At 58.5% G+C, this 17359-nt stretch overlaps 1 protein-coding gene across 2 annotated transcripts in view; it reads left to right on the forward strand.

Moving 5' to 3' along the window:
• Window positions 1-14384: 14384 nt before the first annotated feature.
• LOC103666010 (carbonyl reductase [NADPH] 2) overlaps window positions 14385-17359 on the forward strand; it is a 4121-nt gene continuing 1146 nt past the window's right edge. The window contains exons 1-8 of one of the 2 annotated variants that reach the window (XM_040639844.1): window positions 14385-14440; window positions 14957-15044; window positions 15153-15307; window positions 15402-15444; window positions 15516-15615; window positions 15740-15804; window positions 16087-16204; window positions 16315-16445. In XM_040639844.1, coding sequence (XP_040495778.1) covers window positions 14385-14440; window positions 14957-15044; window positions 15153-15307; window positions 15402-15444; window positions 15516-15615; window positions 15740-15804; window positions 16087-16204; window positions 16315-16418 — 729 coding nt within the window. In that variant the 3' untranslated portion in view covers window positions 16419-16445. Of the gene's footprint in view, window positions 14441-14946; window positions 15045-15152; window positions 15308-15401; window positions 15445-15515; window positions 15616-15739; window positions 15805-16086; window positions 16205-16314; window positions 16446-17359 lie in introns of those variants that run through there. The other variant, XM_040639843.1, reaches the window with a different exon arrangement.

Genomic DNA, 17359 nt, shown 5'->3' on the forward strand with positions numbered 1-17359 from the left:
GGTGACTTGGTCCCACCGTGAATAACAGGGATTAACCCTATTCTGGGATTAGAGAGTAGCTATGGTTACACGACTCTGTGAATATAGTAAGAACCACCAAATAAGGGTGTTGTTTGCAAAGTGAGCTGAGGTGAGATTCAGAATCGGAGCGGCCCATACTTATTACATATTTCAACGTATTAACAAAAAACGTTCCCACAAAGAAACCCCCAGGGTCAGGTGGTTTCACTGGCAAACTCTCTCAAACATCCAAGGAGGGAAGAACGACATGACACAAAGCCTTCCAGAAAATAGGTTAGAAGAGGACATTTTCCCTCATTTGTGAGGACAGGATAACTCTGGCACCAAACTTGGACAAACACATTACAAAAAAGTGGATCAGCTGAATCTGAACTTTATATGGAGATGCTAAGCTCATGGGATCTAAAAAGCAATCTTGGAAAAGAACAAAGTTGAAGGACTCACACAGCCTGACCTCAAGACCTCCCTGGAGCTACAGGATGGAGACGGCAGGGCGTCCGCGCACGGCCCACACGGAGACCCAGAGGCCCCGGAGGGGAGCCCAGACGCAGGTGCACGCGCACACCGTCACAGGGTCCTGAGAAATCCCCGGAGCAATCCAGTGGGGGAAAGTCTTTGCAACAAACAGTGCTAGAATTAGTCTATGAATTAATTTGTTTTTACTTAAAAAGAAAAAAAAAAAAAAAGCCAGCACGGAGTGTTGGGCTGGGCTTGGCAGTGGTGCAGGAAGGACTAAGTCCTAAACACGCATCTGTTCACACGGTGATGGCGGGGGTCGGGAACCCAGGGCGCTCCTACCTTCGGGGCCCATCTGTGGTTTCCAAGCGGCCCCAGCATCACCGGGTAAAACGGAGGCACAGAGAAGCGCGATGAGCACACGACCCGGGAAGGGACCACAGTCCTCTCCCCACACGTCACGGGCTCGAGGGGAGGGAAGCCGGAAAGCGTGGAGAAGCCTCTAGTTTGGCGCGTGCCCATGACGTGGGACTCTGGCACACCGGCCTCTGAGGGTGCTCTGGCGGGGGTGGGGGGCCGGGTGGGGGGTTCTTCAGAAGCGCCCGTTCCCTGTTACTACCAGAGACACAAACTCCTGTTTTCAGTCAGTGGTAGGCACCTTGCTCTCGGCCGAAAGTTCTGCCGAAAGTTCTCCTGACGTGGAATGTGAGGGCAGCCCTGCAGCCGCACACAGGCTCTGGAAGGAGCAGAAAGGGGAAGAAAGGAGGAGAAGGAATCGGGACAAGGCAGGGCCTGCAGGCCGGGCCCTCAGCTTGCGGCTCCCGGCGCACACCAGGCGGGGGCAGCAGTCTTCCGTCTCCCCGAGGACAGGACGCCAGAGCCAAGTTTGGAAAGCTCAGTTATGGGGAGTCATCGTGGTGAGGAGGGGTCTCCACGGGGTCCTGGCCTCAGTGCAGGGGCGCACGGGTTCCCGCACCCCGGCCACAGCCGCCGCCCCAGCTGGCTTCCCTGCACCTGTGCCGGGCCCAGGGCTCGCCCTGCTCCGCCCCTGGCCGCCTTCTGGCCCAGCCGGTGGGCTTTCCTCCCCCACCCCCAGCCCCTGAGCCTCAGCGACGTCCCTGCTCCCACCTGAGCCAGAGCTCTGGAAGGGCAGGCAGCTCCTGAGGGGTTCATGCAAGAAGGTGGCGTGGGGGGGGGCAGTCGGGTAAGCGCCCAGGTCTTGATCTCAGCTCAGGTCTTGATCTCGGGGTCCTGAGGTCAAGCCTCACGTTGGGCTCCAAGCTGGGCGTGGTGCCTACTTAATAAATAAAATAAATTAAGTAAAGTAAAATAATAAATTTGAAGCTTGAAGCCACACAGAGTGGCCTCGGGCCCCTAACCTGTCCCCCTCTTCCCCGTGCCCCGGAGAAAGGAGCAAAAGCCCCAAAATGCACAGCTTTGGGAGGCCCCCCAGGAGGCACTGCACCCCCTCCTGTAAGGGCAGCCGTCCCTCCCGCCTCCCCTGTCCCTTCTTCCTGCCCACCACCTTCCCTCTTCCCTCCCTTCCTTTCCTCCTTGGTTTTTCTTTCTTCGAAGTTGTGCAAGAATCACTTCCTCACTCTCCCCCGCTCGGCCCAGGTCCCCCCTCTTTTTCACACACTTGCTCCTTGTAGTTCTGTCCTCCGCTCCCCACCCCTCCTGGAAACTATCCATGTGTTTCAGGATCTAACTGTGTGTTTGTGTTCTTGTAAAGTGTGTGTCATATTTTTTTAAAAAGATTTCATTGATTAGAGAGAGGAGAGGCAGAGGGAGACGCAGGCTCCCTGAGCAGGGAGCCCGATGCGCACGACTGATCCCAGCATCCTGGGATCACGTCCTGAGCCCGGGCAGACGCTTCCCGACGGAGCCCGGAGGCGCCCCAGCGTGTCGTTTTGTAGGCAGACATCTCTGTGCTTACTGTCTGCACAGTGTGTCTTTCCTTTCCACCCACCCGTGACGATTGTCAGGCGTCTGTAGACAGAGTGTGCTCTTGCTTCTGTACTGGGCGTCCCGATCTCTGCCTCGGACGCGTGTGGTCCGGTCAGGTCTCATGTTGCTGTTGGTCTAGCTGGGTCCAAGTTCCCCAGTTAGCCCTGTTTTCTATTTGTTCTTTCTGCTTTTTGTTCTATTGATCCTTGCCCACGTTCCCCGGGGTGGGGCTGGCAAGCAAGCAGCTTTAATGCTTTACTTCATTTCCTTGTCTGGCTTCTTCGCCGCGTCTAAGGAGTATTTTGTTGGCATGGCATGGTTACCAGTATGCGTCCTGAATTTATCAAAATGGGTTTGGGGTCAATATTAACCACTTGGCAAACGTACTAAGCTTGCAAGAGTAGAATTTCTTTCACCCTCGTTACCCTTTGGGCTGTTGTTTCCTCTGTACTTTTACATACGCCACTTCACAAGGGTGTTGTTAAAATATTTATTTACCTAATAAGGCATCTCTACACCCAATGTGGGGCTCAAACTCACGACCCTGAGCTCAAGAGTCGCTTCCTCCCCCGACTGTCCCGGCCAGGCACCCCTCTTATTTTTATTTTAAAGAGTCAAGTGTTTCTAAAGGAATTTTTGACAAGAAAAATTGTATTGAGTATTTTCCAACGCGTGTATTATTTCCAACATTCTTCCCTCCTTCTGGTAGCTGCAAGGAATCATCTGGAATCATTTCTCTTCAAGCTAAAGAACATCCTTTAGCTTTCTTATATTGCAGGTCTACTGGCGACAGAATCTCTCAGCTTTTGTTGACCTGGAAATGTCATCTCTACACCCAACATGGGGCTCGAACTCACAACCCCGAGATCAAGAGTCACGCTCCACCGACTGAGTCTGCCGGCCGCCCCTCACCTCATTGTTGAGAGATATTTTTGCTGCATCTAGAATTTCTGGATGGACAGATTTTTTTTTTTCTTTTAACACTTTGGAGATGTCATTTTGCTGCCTCCTGGCCTCCTGGTTGGCTTACGAGGAGGTGACGTTCACGCTCCCACTTCCCTCTGGGCAATGAATGCTCCTTCTCGGGCCTCTTTCCACGTCCTCCTTTTATCTTTAGTTTAATCAGATTGATAATGATGCACTTTGGTGTCATTCTTTTTACACTTATCCCGCTTGGGGTTCGGTGAGCTCTGGGGTCTGTATGTTGATTACTTTAATCAAAGTTTTGGGAACTTGGGGCGTTAGTTCTTCAGCTCTCTTCTCATTTTCTTCTGCTGGGACGTCAGTTACCCCCATGTTAGGCCATTTATCTGACCCTCCCCTTAGCCAGCGGACCCTTGAGGGTCTATTCATTTTTCTTTGGTGTTTTGTTCTCTTTCTTCGGATTGTATCGTTTCTATTGATCTGCCTTCAAGTTTAAAGACTGTTTTCTGACACCTACGATCTGCTGTTAAACCTACCCAGCGAATTTCTTTTAGTTATTGTGCTTTTAAAGTCACAATTTCCATTTGATTCTTTTTTATAGTTTCTGTTTCTATGATAAAATTTTCTGTTTACTCATCAAAATGTTATTTTCCTTTAATTTTTTTAACACATATATAATAGGTGCTTTAAAGTCTTGTTTAGTAAATCAAGACAATTTTTGTTTTAGTTGGCTGCTTTTTCCTCGACTCTGGGTAATGTTTTCCTGTTTCTTGTCATTCCTAGAAAATTTTCATTGTGTACTGGATATTACAGACGATACGCTATAGACAGTCTGGATTTTGTTATCTTCCTCTGAAGGGTGTTGGATCTTGTCCTGGTAGGCAGCTCAATTACTGACTAATCATTTCGAACTTGTTTAAGTTTGTTTTGTGCTTTATTAGGGCTATCTGCAGAAAACTTCTGGTGTTTCCCCTGCCCTCTAACTTACTGTGACTCAGCCTCCTAACTGTCTCGCCTGTGTGTTTTATTAGGGCTTTTGAGAGAGAAGCGAGAGTGAGCCTACCTCTGGTGGCCCTGACTCATAGAGACTTTCCAGGTCATAGCTGGATGCCCAGCCTTGATGAGCTGTGTCCACTGTGGCTGGGCCAGAGCTCCCAGGTCTCCAGCACTGGGCCATGACTGATGTTCTGTTCTGTCCTGAGCCACTCTTGGGTGATCTCATCCTGCACGTGTTCAGCCAATCCTCAGCCATGGACTAGAAAGGAACCAGGCAGAGACCACACACAGACTTCTGGGCACAGCCTCCTCTTTTCCCTGCAGATTCCAGCCCCTTCAGTTGCCTCAGACCCTGATCTGCCTCGGCCACTTGGCAGGACCACATGTTCTGCTTGGATCCTGGCTTCCTGCCCCTCAGGGGACGTGTTATCCCAGGCAGAGCATCTGTTGGTCTAACCTCAGGGGTTTCTATCCACCAAGGATGGAAGTCTTATGCTGCCTATTACCATTTCCAGAACACAATTACTGGGTATATTTGTCAGGCTCCACAGTTACTCACAATGGGAAGGCTAGTTTGGGAACCGGTGAAAACATCACCACAGGAAGCAAATGTGCATGATTTTTAGTCTATGGGGAGGACAGTGTGTTGTAAATCTCAGTCTGTTTTCACTTGTTCCACTCTGATCCAAGGGCCAAGTTATGATTGCTCCTGAGGAAGCACTAGCTGGTGGAAGGGTCTAGTGCGGTCTAAGAAGACAGAAGTTTATCTAAGCTGGGCCAGCTCCCCAGGGGGTGGTCGGACTCCGCAGACACACCGTAATGCTGGAGGAAGGGACCGTCCTCTCCAGGCACGGAGAGAGGCCAAGGGATGGGAGAACCCAGTGACTTGGCCTATGGACAAGAAACCCCTAGAAAACTCACCCCAGAAAGTTACCCTGGACCCAATAGCTGGGCCCTCAGCTTCCAGACTCAGTGCTTAGGGCCTTGTGCCTGCAGGCTGGGGTCAACTCCCAAAGGGTGCGGCGACAGGCACAGGGAGGCGGCTCGCAGGCAGGAAGCTTGATGCCGCCTCCCTAGCTCAGCATCCCTGCCCCCCCACCTAGGCCTAATCCTGGGAGTAGCTGAGTCGGCTTTTCCCAGGGGCATTGCCTTACGCTCACCCACACAGAGCCTTTGTGCCTCAGGCTAGCTCAGGAAAGAGCTTACTAGGCTCTTGGCAAAGCAGACCTGCCGGCAGGCCCTCTCCCTACACCTTATCCCTTCTGCTATCATCCAATAATGTTGGGAGCAGGGGCTTCAGGACTTTTCCCACCAGAGAAGTTGTCAGCTGGCAGCAGGCTCAGTCCCAAAGACCCAGGAGCTTCCAGGAAGGGGCCGCTGCCCAATAACCCTGATACCCGAGGTCTCCCTGGAATTCTCCAAGCCCCGGCGCCAGGCTGTGAAGCAGTCAGCTTCTGAGACAGAGTGGGGCCAAGGGCCTTCAGGAGATGGTGCAGGCAGGCAGGGGTGGGAGTCCCCGAGCGGGCCAGAACCTCCACCGTGGCTCTGGCCTCCGCGCCCCGCAGGCTCAGCCAGGGCGGGCAGAGCCCCTCCACACACCTCCAGCGTTCTCCCTCTGAGGCTCTGCCCGGCGGCTGCCGCGGGTGAAAAAAAGAATCGACAAGCTCTGGTTTGCGGCTAACACGCCAACCACGGCAGCGTGTCCCACGCAGCCTGATGAAGGCAGCATGCAGGGACTGGCTCCCGGGTCCTCAAAGGAAACTTTGCAGGAGCCCTTTCTCTGTGGTGCCCACGAGCCTACAGACCTGTCCACAGAGGGGGTGTTCAAAGCAGGAAAGGCCTGGCACTGACTCACAGACAACCCAGAGCAAAGCCCTCTCCAAACTGAACTCCTGGGATGGCGCAAGCCCAGGATCCCACTCCCTGCCAGGAGCACAAACACCCGGGGCCGGGGTGGGGTGGCTGACCTGGAGTGTCTCATGTGATTTTATTTGTCAGGGAGAGAGAGAGAGAGTACACAAGCAGGGGGAGCAGCAGGCAGAGGGAGAAGCAGGCTCCCCCACTGAGCAGGGATCCCAATGCGGGGACTCGACCCCAGGACCCCGGGATCATGACCTGAGCCAAAGGCAGACGCTTCACCGACTGAGCCACCCAGGCATCCCAATAAATAAATAAAATCTTTAAAAAAATAAATAAGATAATGCACCGTTCATTCATTCATTCCTTCATTCATTCCTCACTCCACAGACACATTGGAGGCGCACTCTGCCCAGTGCCGGGGGAACAGAGGCGGACAGCACAGCACACCTGCCCTCCTGGGGTTCAGGCTGTCAGGAGTCACGGAGCAGATGCCGTGGGGGTGGGAGCCGGGCCATGAGAGTGCAGGTGACCTGGCCTTGGGGACAGGCAGATCCTCGTCCCCTCCACCAGTGGGACCTTGTGGGCCACAGGTGGCCAGTGGAGCATGAGGAAAGGTCTGGAACCAGTGCAGGCTCTGGGCTCTGGGTGGTGACAGGGCCATGGCTCTGGGTCGCACAGCAGGCAGGTGCCACTCAGAGAGAAGCCACTTGCTCAGCCTGAACGGCACAAGGGGCGGCCCCCCTCCACACCTCTTGTGGCACGGAAGTGCCGTTGCTTGGGAGACGGGCTTGGTCTCCAGGCCCCGTGCCCACGTGCACCCCCTCCCTGCCTGGCCAACTTCCGCAGGTGCACAGAATACACTTGTGGGACCGCACCTGTCAGCACCTCCCAGTCACAGAATGTTCTAGGTGGCGTCGAGCCTTCCCAACTGAGAAACTGTCTAGCCCAGGCAGTGGGGTGGGATCTGGCTTGAGGGGGGGCCCTCCTTCCCAGGCCTTTCGGGTGCCCAGGCCTCCCTGAGGCCCCCATGCCCTTCCTGAGTGCAGCCTGGAGCCCAGCCTTTTCTGGAGGGTGCCCAGGGTCTGGCCGTTTGGTGGGGAGCCTCCTCCCCTCAGAGCCCACCTGGCCCTGGCCCCAGCCAGCCCTGACTTAGCTCCATTCCACCCTGCTCAAGTGTCCTCTTTGGGGCCTGGCCCTGGCCAGTTCCAGTTTCGGGCAGGCCTGCACAAGGGTGCTCTCCTTGCCCTGAGAAACAGGAAAAGCAAATGAAACCTCCCTCTCTCTTAAGGAGAAAACCTGAGAAGTTAGCTTGGAGGCTTGGGAAGGACCTTTGTTCAGGTGCAGCCCAGGCCTTTCCGGGCAGGCCCTGGGCACCCGAGGCCTCCCCACCCCCACCCCCTCACACCACCTGCTGTGCCCTTGAAGCTGGAGTCCTTCTCCCAGGCCCTCGGCGCCCTGACCACACTGTCCTCCCTGCCCTGCTGCTCCAACGGCCGATCCCCGTGGCCAGAAGTGTGTGCTCGTTGGCCCGCGGGCATGTGCACATGCGTGCCGGGGCTGCCCTCCCCACGCGGCCCCCAGGCTGTGCGCAATGGGCCATCAGTGAGGCAGGCCCTGGGGGCACCTCTGGGCTGGACACAAGGAGCTCCGTTCACATGGGTTTCCTGGGGAAGGAGCTGGTGAGATCAGCTTTTTCTCAAGGAGTTTTTCTATAAGTGAGAGCAAAGACACGAGTGGCAGCCAGTGGGGCCAGGTGGGGGGTTTCTGGTTTTTTGGTTTTTTTAAAGATTTTATTCATTCATTTGACAGAGACAGAGAGAGCACAAGCAGAGGGAGCAGGAGAGGAGAAGCAGGCTCCCCGCTGAGCAGGGACCTGATGCAGGGCTCCATCCCAGGACCCTGGGGTCAGGACCCGAATGGAAGGCAGACGCTTCACCAACTGAGCCACCCAGGTGTCCCTGGTTTGCTTTTAAGAAGAGACAATGGCAAGCTCCTGGAGCAGCAGGGAGAGGCTGCTGGGGAGGCTCTGGTGACACCAGGAGGGACGGGTCACTCGTGAAGGGGGGGGGGTCTTCAAGGGGCACAGGGCTGGGAGCAGACAGCGAGGGGCTGTGTGATGCAGGCGATTAGCTAAGAGAGAGGAGGGCCGGCGTGGAGGGTTTCCAGAGAGAACAGAAGGTGAGAAGGACTGGGAACCGCGGGGCGGTCACTGGCGAGCTCAGAGAGGCCGGGCGGTTTGTGGGAGCGGGTGATGACCACATGTGTGTGCCGTCTGGTCCACAGCAGCTGGGGGGACCAGGTGTGGTGGAGAGCATTCAGCTGCTCCCTGACGGGCCCCGTGGCTCTGAGTGCAGGTGGGACTGGGAGACTCGCCCCGGCCATGGCTGGGGGGGGAGGAATGCACGTCACTCCCAGGCTGCGGGCTCCAAGAGCTGGTGCAGGCCGCGAGAGCTGCCCCTGGCAAAGCGCAAGTTCCGGATGGTGCAGCTACACGGCGGTGGGGCCTGCACCTGCCTGAGTCCCTGCGCAGCGGCCCCGAGCCATAGTGGGAGTGGGGGAGGTGTCCTTGCGTCCAGCCCCCGAGATTACGGGGCTTGTGAGAGCTTAGCCATGGGCAGCCCCGGGGAGCAGCCCCAGGAGACTGCCCTCATCTCAGACAGTAGTGGCAAGTTCGGGGTCCCCAGGGCCACCCTCCCCACAGACCAGCTGGCTACAAATTCAGGGGACCTCACAGACACCCTCAGTTTCCATAAGTCGCTAGAATGATCCACAGAAGTCAAGAAGGTGCTGTTCTTAGGATTACAGTTTTCTTACAGCAAATGGATATGGAAAATCACCAAAGGGAGAGACAGAGGATGGCACCCAGGAGGGGCCAACCTTCCCACTGCCCCCTGGAGTCCCGACCTGTGACAACAGGCGTGAAATATTGCCAACCAGGGAGGCTTGCCGGAGCCTTGGTTGTCCAGGGGCTTGGGGAGCTCCATCGCCTACCGCCTGTGTGGCTGCACGACCTTTAGACTCCAGGCCTCCCCAGAGGTCAGGCCCAATACAACGCATCCCGAAGCCCCCAGCATAAATCACCCCAAGACTACCCCGTGGCCGAGGCCCCCAGGCAAACCGAGACGTGCCTGTCAGGTGGGACATGGCAGGAGCCTGGCGATCCCATCCCAGGAGCGGAGACAAGGGCCAGAGCCCTCTGTAGGTAATTCTCCACCACACACAGCGTAAGAGGGCTGTGGCTTTGCCGAGCAAGCTAGTGCAATGCAGGTGAGCCTCAGGCGGGGGCTCCCTGCGCTGGCGGCCCTGCCACAGCCTGGGTCACACCCTTCTTGTGCCTGTTTCATTGCCCCTTTCCCTGGTGGGTCCACCCCACGCATCCCAAGCCCAGAGCGCAAGCCGGCCTGTGGGGCTTCCGCGTGTTGTTCAGTGAGGAGCAGATGACCTTCCTTTTGGAGATGAGCCCATGTCAGGGCCCTGGCGCTCGGCGACTCTTTGCCCCACAGCGCTGATCTGGGCATGCAGACCCCTTCACGTGCTGCCCGGGGCTGCAAGCACCTCACCCTCCTGCCTCGGAGCCGTATCCCTGGGAAGGCAGCCTCCACGGCCTGCTGGAGCAGAGCGCAGAGGGCAGCCCCGGGAGGGCTGATCTGGGAGACTGAAGACCCCGGAATCTCAGGGGTAGAAAATAGTCAGTAATGTAGACGTCAGGGCACGTGAGGGCGTGTGCGTGTGCACGTCTGTGTGTACACGTGTGCACACGCGTGTGTGTGCATGTGTGCGCACGCGAGCGTGGTGTGTCTGCGGGGGCATCTGGGGGGCATGCATGAGGCTGCGGGAGGCCTTCCGGCTGCCCTGTCCCTCTGCCCGGGCTCTGTCTCTTGCCTGCGGGGCCTGCGGGTCCCAGGCTCCGAGAGACTCAGGCAGCAGCTGGGACCCCACAGCAGGCTGGACCCCGAGTCTGGCTGCTGCCTGCTCTGCTGGCCACGGTGGGCTGTATGTTCATCCCGCGCCCCCCGCAGCAGTGCCAGGGCTCCTCGGCAGGGGTGCGGCGGTGCAGCGAGGGGTGCCGGCTGCTTCTCTCGGCGCTGGAGACACAGGGGAAGGGACGTCCCAGCCCAGGGCCTGCATAAGGGACCTGAGTATCCGCGGCCGTCTAGAAGAAGCGCTGACCCTCTGCAGACGCTCACTCAGTCTCACCCCGAATGACCAAATGACTGTGCTAACGACCCCGCAGGCCCCAGGGACGCTCGTGAAAGCGGCTGCACCACCCACTGAAGCTCGGTCCTGGAGCTCCGTGCGGGCGGGACAGGGTGACGCGCGCCCGGCTCCACGAAGGGTCCCAGGAGCCCAGCGGCTCTTTTCCGGGAGAGCCCTGAGCAGTCTCCCGGAGCGGGCCGTGAAGCTGCTGCGGGTCCTCCTGCGGCGGGCGGGGCCCCCTGAGCACTTGCCCCGCAGCCTGGGGCCCGGACACAAGGACGCCCTGCAAACCACCTGGAAATGCCGGGCTCCGTGGCTTGCTGGGCAGGAGGGCACCCAGGGCGCAGGGGGGTTGGAATGGTCCCGTGAGCCCCGCTCTCCCAGCCGGGAGAGCCCAGGGGTGCACTGCTCAGCACCCCTTTTGAGAAATAACTTCAGGACGGGCTCTTCTCTGCAGCCAGAGAGTTTGGTGGGGACGGCTGCCTCTGAGCTGGGCTTCCTGAGCTCAGTGGGGGAACCCAGTCCCAAAGATGGCTTGGTGGTGATTGCCACACGTGGCAGTAGTCAGAAGGCGGGCAGGCAGAGCTCTTCCTCCCGCGGGCGAGAAGCCTGGGCCAGCCGTGCAAGGCAGTGTGCCGTGGTGTAAGGGGAACGGTAGTGGTGACCATGGGACCAGGAGCTGTCGTCAGCTCCTCGTTACTGGGGCACGTCTGTGTGCATGCTGGCCCATTCTGTCCTCTCTGCCCGTTCCCACCCCGCCTGCCGTAAGCCGAGCCGGTAGGGGCTAAGTTTCTGGTGTGGTTCCAGCCTGTCTAGGCGAGCACGTGTCTGTTGTGGGCTGTTGGCTGAATGATGTTAGATTTTGTTACTGGCTTTACTTGGAGGTTAAGTCAAACGCACTGTGGTGGGTGCACTGGGTGGACCCTAGCCACCCGGTTTTGCCCCTGGGGTTCAGAGGACAGATATGAAGGGGAAGGACAATGCTGTGCTTGAGGTGGTCAAAGCTCTCACCCCTCGATCAGAGCTAACATCACCGGCAGTGAGACGGGTCTGCGTGGCACCAGCTGACCGCGTGCTGTGAGACGCGGTGCCCTTCTCTGGAGCCCCTGATGGAGACACGAGCACCTAACCACGAGGGAACACTGCGCAAGGCCCAGCTGACGGACTTTCTGCAAAAGAACTGGCCTCTAGTCTCTGGAAATGCCAAGGTCATAAAGGTCAAGGAAAGACTGAGGAGTGTTCTGGAGTGAGGGAGGTGAGCCTGGACTGGACCCTTTCACCACACAGAACTGACACGGGGAGTTTCAGGCAAGAGGAGTGAGTTCCAGGGATGCCCTGAGGTGTAGACAGTCCTCCCAGAACGCTGCGGGGGCAGGGTCTCCGGCCACATGCGCTGCCTGCAAACACAGAGCGACGGGACGCCAGGGACCCCGGAGGTGATGCATGCGTTTATGACCTTCGCTGTAGGGGTGGTTCCCCCGGGGTTTGCCTACGCCCCAACTCCTCCGGTCGTCTACACTGAACCTGTGCAGTTCAGTGTTGCTAAAAAGAAAACCACGGGCCCAGGGACACCTGGGCAGCTCAGTCAGTGAAACGGCTTCCTTCAACCCAGGTCATGATCCCATGGTCTTGGGTTCGAGCCCCACATCGGGCTCCCTGCTCAGCGAGGAGTCTGCTTCTCTCTCTGCCTGCCTCTCCCCCTGCTTCTGCTCTCTCTGTGATGAATAAATAAATAAAATCTTAAAAAAAAAAAAAAAAGGGGCATCTGGGTGGCGCAGTCGTTAAGCGTCTGCCTTTGGCTCAGGGCGTGATCCCGGCGTTACGGGATCGAGCCCCACATCAGGCTCCTCCGCTATGAGCCTGCTTCTTCCTCTCCCACTCCCCCGGCTTGTGTTCCCTCTCTCGCTGGCTGTCTCTATCTCTGTCAAATAAATAAATAAAATCCTGAAAGAAAGAAAGAAAGAAAGAAAGAAAGAAAGAAAGAAAAGAAAACGAAAACCACGGACCCAAACAGTAGTCACTCATGTCAGGGACCCTTGAACCAGTCAACCTGGGAATGTCTGGTCAGCACTCCGAAGTGTCTGCTCCCCTTGGGAGAACCACCTTGCCTGACGTGAGGCATCCTTTGCTAATAATTTCCTTCTTCCCTGTCCCTCTCTTCCTTTAAAAACCTCTCCTCTTCTGCTGCTCAGTGGAGTTCCTCTCTACTCGCTAGATGGGAAGATGCCTAATCCACAAATTGAGAAAGCCAATTAGATCTTTAAAATTTCCTCAGGTGAATTTTTGTTGACCGTGTATGTCAATTATACCTCAATGAAGCTGTTCTTTTTTTTTTTTTTTAAGATTTTATTTATTTATTTGACAGAGAGAAAGCCAGCGAGAGAGGGAACACAAGCAGGGGGAGTGGGAGAGGAAGAAGCAGGCTCATAGCGGAGGAGCCTGAAGTGGGGCTCGATCCCAGAACGCCGGGATCACGCCCTGAGCCGAAGGCAGACGCTTAACCGCTGTGCCACCCAGGCGCCCCGAAGCTGTTCTTTTTGAAAAGAACATCCCTGGGATAATTTATGAGACCGGAACGGAGCCGAGGACGCATGGTGGGGACACGTGGTATTAGTCTCCTGGCGTGCGTGCGTGCCTGTGCGTGCTCGCGCCTGTGTAGGATAAAGTCTGTGTTGGAAGGAAGCAGACATGAAGCTACTTGGGGGTGATGGGGTGCTAGTTTTACTCTGAAATGGCTCAGGGGGAGACAAGTTTGCAGCATCCTTGCAATTCAGAATTATTTCAAAATAAAAATTATCTGTAGCATTTGAACTGTGTCAGGAATGTGGTAGTGGCCTTGGAGGGGTGGGGCACATGGTGGGGGGTTTGATTTGGAAGCAGGGGGCTCTTTGTGACATGTGGGTCTGTGGGAGAACACTCCCCAAAGGGCCTTCTGCAAGGCCGAAACGGCGGGCGGGGCTGGGGGCTGTCCTCCAGACCAGGTGGAAGCCAGCTCCCAAGGCTCTGGGACGGCTGGGGGCAGGTGCACTCCATCCTGGGGATCTCGGACGAGACCTGCGGGTCCCATTGTAGACGACGAGGGCTCAGCCCTACGCCGCACAACCGTGCTTCCCAGGCATGGCTCCAACACGCGCTTTGGGGGCCTTGCTGTGCACAGGACTGACTGTTCCACCCCCACAGCCGGCAACCTGAGTCCCTCTTGGGAGTGGATTTCAAAATGTGTCTGGGAAGAAAGCCAGGATTTCATGTGCTGTGTCATGCCCAGGGCAAGGATTTCCTCCATTTTACTCCCTGGTGATTCAGAAGGTCAAGGACGTGCCCAGAGGGCAAGCCCACCTGGGCCTCCGGGAGTTGAGGAGGTCTCCGAGAGGCAGGATGCGCTCCAGGACAGGAGCCTCTCTTCCTGGGACCGCACCTGGGGTCCGGCCAGGCCAGAGTGAGGAGGGAGAGGCGGCAAGGGCTCACCTGCGTGTCAGGGTCCCACCTGGAGGGCCTGGAGGAGGGTCATGTGCCCTGCCCTGAACTCCGGACCTCTGGACAGTGGCTTTGGTCCTGCGAGACCTGTGACACAGGACCGGACGGCACTCAGGACTTGGACTTATCCCCAGAAGTGGAATCACCATCAGAATCCACAGGGATCAAGGGCACGATACCAGCCTCAAGCCCAGTGTGCCTTTGCTATCATGCCAGGGTCAGCTCCAGGCCATCTGTCCCCAGCAGCCAAAGAGGGGCATGCCCCCAGTCCAGGGTTTACTTCTATTTCCTTTTCCAAACTCAGGGTGGAGCTTTTGGCCAGCACCTTTGGATTGTGGGTGGGGAGAGCGGCAGATCCCTGTGAACAAGGAAACAGAAGCTGTGTGACGCCCCGCCCCTGCCCTGTGCCCCCAGCCTCCCTGCCTCGACACCCCCAGAACGGCCCGCCCCAGGCCTTTAAAACCTCCATGCCCTCCTCTCCCGCTGGACAGAGGCACAGAGTCAGCACCATGCAGCTGAATTTCAGCAGCCTGCAGGCCCTGGTGACAGGGGCAGGGAAAGGTGGGTGTGAGCAGGGCAGGTGAGGGTGCAGGAGGAGCCAGGTAGACAGTAAGGTGGGTCCCGAAGCCTCACAGGCCTGTGTTGGGGTCTGGGTCCCTCCATGCCCGTCACAGACCAGCCCGCCAGCAATTATCCCCTTACCACACCTCCGACAACCCCTGGACCTGAGCGCAGCCTGATGTTACCACCCAGCAGGCTGCCCTGGGACAGGACACTGGCCACTCCCTGGTCAGTGCAAGACCCCTGCCCCTAGATGGTGGCCCTCAGGCTCAGAGATGCAGCTAGGGCCTCTTCCCTGGGCCCAGTGGGAAGGAACTCCTCTCTGGGGCCTCCCTTGGCCAGACCCTGGCTGGCCGAGCCTCTGACTCAGACCACCAGTTACCCCTTGGTGTCCATTCTCTGCCCAGCACCCTCTCACTGCCCTTTCCCAAATGGAGGGGGCTGCAGCCTCAGTCCTCAGCCTTGACCCAGATGTGCTGGGCCATCTGCTCACCTGGTGCACCCCTGCAGGGATCGGGAGGGACACTGTGAAGGCCCTGCATGCTCTGGGAGCCAAAGTGATAGCCGTGAGCCGCACCAACACTGACCTGGTCAGCCTCTCCAAGGAGGTAAGGCATGCAGCCCCGCCGTGGCCCAAGCCTGCCCCCCACACCCTCTGGTGCCTCATGAGCCTGCAGGGACTACCTCCTTGATCACTGACCAATGCCTCTCCACAGTGCCCCGGGATAGAGACCGTGTGTGTGGACCTGGGTGACTGGGAGGCCACGGAGCGGGCCCTGGGCAACGTGGGCCCTGTGGACCTGCTGGTGAACAACGCTGCTGTGGCGATAAAGCAGCCCTTCCTGGAGGTCACCAAAGAGGCCTTGGACAGGTGGGGAGTGGGAGAGCAGGTGGACTGGGGAGGGGTGGCTGAGGACCTGGGGCAGATGTGGCCTTGGACCATCTGACTGTCTACCCTCCCCCAGGACCCTCAGTGTGAACCTGCGCTCCGTGTTCCAAGTATCCCAGGTGAGCCAGTGGGAGGGCAAGGCCCAGGTGGGAGTGCCACGGGGTCACGCTGCCCCTCTCTTGGCTTCTAGATCGTGGCCCGGGGGCTGATCCAGCGAGGAGTGCCTGGCTCCATTGTCAACGTCTCCAGCATGGTGGCCCATGTCTCCTTTCCCAACCTAGCTGTCTACAGTGAGTCCCTCTGCCCAGCCTGTACCCCCCATTCCATGCGGGAGATGCTGGGCTCCTGGGCTTAGCCTCTGTGCAAAGGAGGCTGAATCCCTACGGGATCCTCAGTGCTGTCTGCCCTCCACAGGCTCCACCAAGGGCGCAATGACCACACTCACCAAAGTCATGGCCGCAGAGCTGGGACCATACAAGGTGGGCATGGGAAGGGGCGCCTGGGGAACAGGGGTGGGGGGGTCACAGAAGGGGGATGCAGGCACAAGGTAGGAGCTGTGGAGCAGGGCTTGGGGCTGGCAACGATAACGGGCAGCAGAGGGTATGGGACAGGCCTGAGGACTACCCCAGGCTCTGGGCAGTGGGGTCAGCCACGGACTGAACACGGACAGCAAATTCCGCAGGTGTTGGGGGGAGGTGCTTAGAGGCTGTGGGGGCGGGGCTCATCTACCTGCTGAGGCCAACTTCGGCCCCGCGCCCTAGATCCGCGTAAACTCCGTGAACCCCACGGTGGTGCCGACGGCCATGAGCCAGAGAGTCTTGACGGACCCCGAGTTCACCCGGAAGCTGAAGGAGCGGCACCCGCTGCAGAAGTTTGCAGGTCAGAGGGGCTGCCGGGAGCGGCGGGAGCCACCTGGGCGGCCCGGGTGGCCGGGGCGCGCCGCGCTGACCACGCCTTCCCGCTCGCCTGACCCTCGCCGCTCCCCGCAGAGGTGGAGGACGTGGTCAACAGTATCATCTTCCTGCTCAGCGACCGCAGCGCCTCCATCAGCGGCTCGGGCATCCTCGTGGACGCCGGGTACCTGGCCTCCTAGAGCGCCCGGCGCGGGGGAGCCGGGGGGGCGGTGCTCGGCCCACCAGGCCCCGCCCCACGCCCGGGCTCCGCCCCACGCCCGACCACGCCTTCACCCTGCCGGCCCCACCAGCCCCTCTCCCCTCCAGACCCGGTATCTGGCCACCCGCCCCTGTCGCCCCCGCCCGGTGTGTCCTCCGCTGTGCTGGTTGAATTTGCCAAAATAAATGGAAGCCATTCTCCTGGATCCAACGCGTGCCAGGATTTTGGAGGAGCAGCCGCGAAGCTGGGGAGGGGAGGACCAGGGGTGGGGGGCGCACATTTCACTTTCCATGAAGTGAGGGGAGGGATCCTAGGGCCAGCCGGATTCCACCGCCGACCCGGGCCTGTGGCTGGAGGGCTGCGACTTGTTTACACAGAAGACAGCCTTGTTGTCCAGCCCCTCCCCTAAACAGCCAGTCAGCCCTGGGCGAGGCCAGAGGCCGGAGGGCGGCCTACAGCCACCTTCCCTCCCCTGGAGGCGCTGGCCCCGCCGCCCAGCCCCATCGCGCAGCTGCGGCCACCCCCGGTCCGAGAGGTTACGGGGTCTGGCATCTGGACTAGACGTCGGCCATCCCTTGGGAAGATGGGAGGGAGCGCTCAGCCCGGCTGTTCGGGAGGGGGTGCTGAACCAGTCGAGTTTATCCAGCCCAAGGGAATCCAGCTCCACCTCCAGGAACACCTCCCTTCGCAAGACCGCTCCCGGGAAGGCGGCCCGAGCTGGGAAGGGGTCCACAGCGGCTGCCCTGCCTTGTGTCCCTGGCCCGAGTCCAGGCACAGGAGCTCTACAGGGCACCGGGGGGTGATGAGGCCGGAGGTGGTCACTCAGCTAGACTGGAAAAGTCTCCAACCCTGAGCAAGGACGCAGGAGATGAGGGGCTGGGGTGGGGTCCTGCAGGCAGTGGTCCCGCTGGGGGGGGGGGG

Source organism: Ursus maritimus, unplaced genomic scaffold (genome assembly GCF_017311325.1).
Source record: "Ursus maritimus isolate PB19 unplaced genomic scaffold, ASM1731132v1 scaffold_24, whole genome shotgun sequence".
Taxonomy (NCBI): Eukaryota; Metazoa; Chordata; class Mammalia; order Carnivora; family Ursidae; genus Ursus; species Ursus maritimus.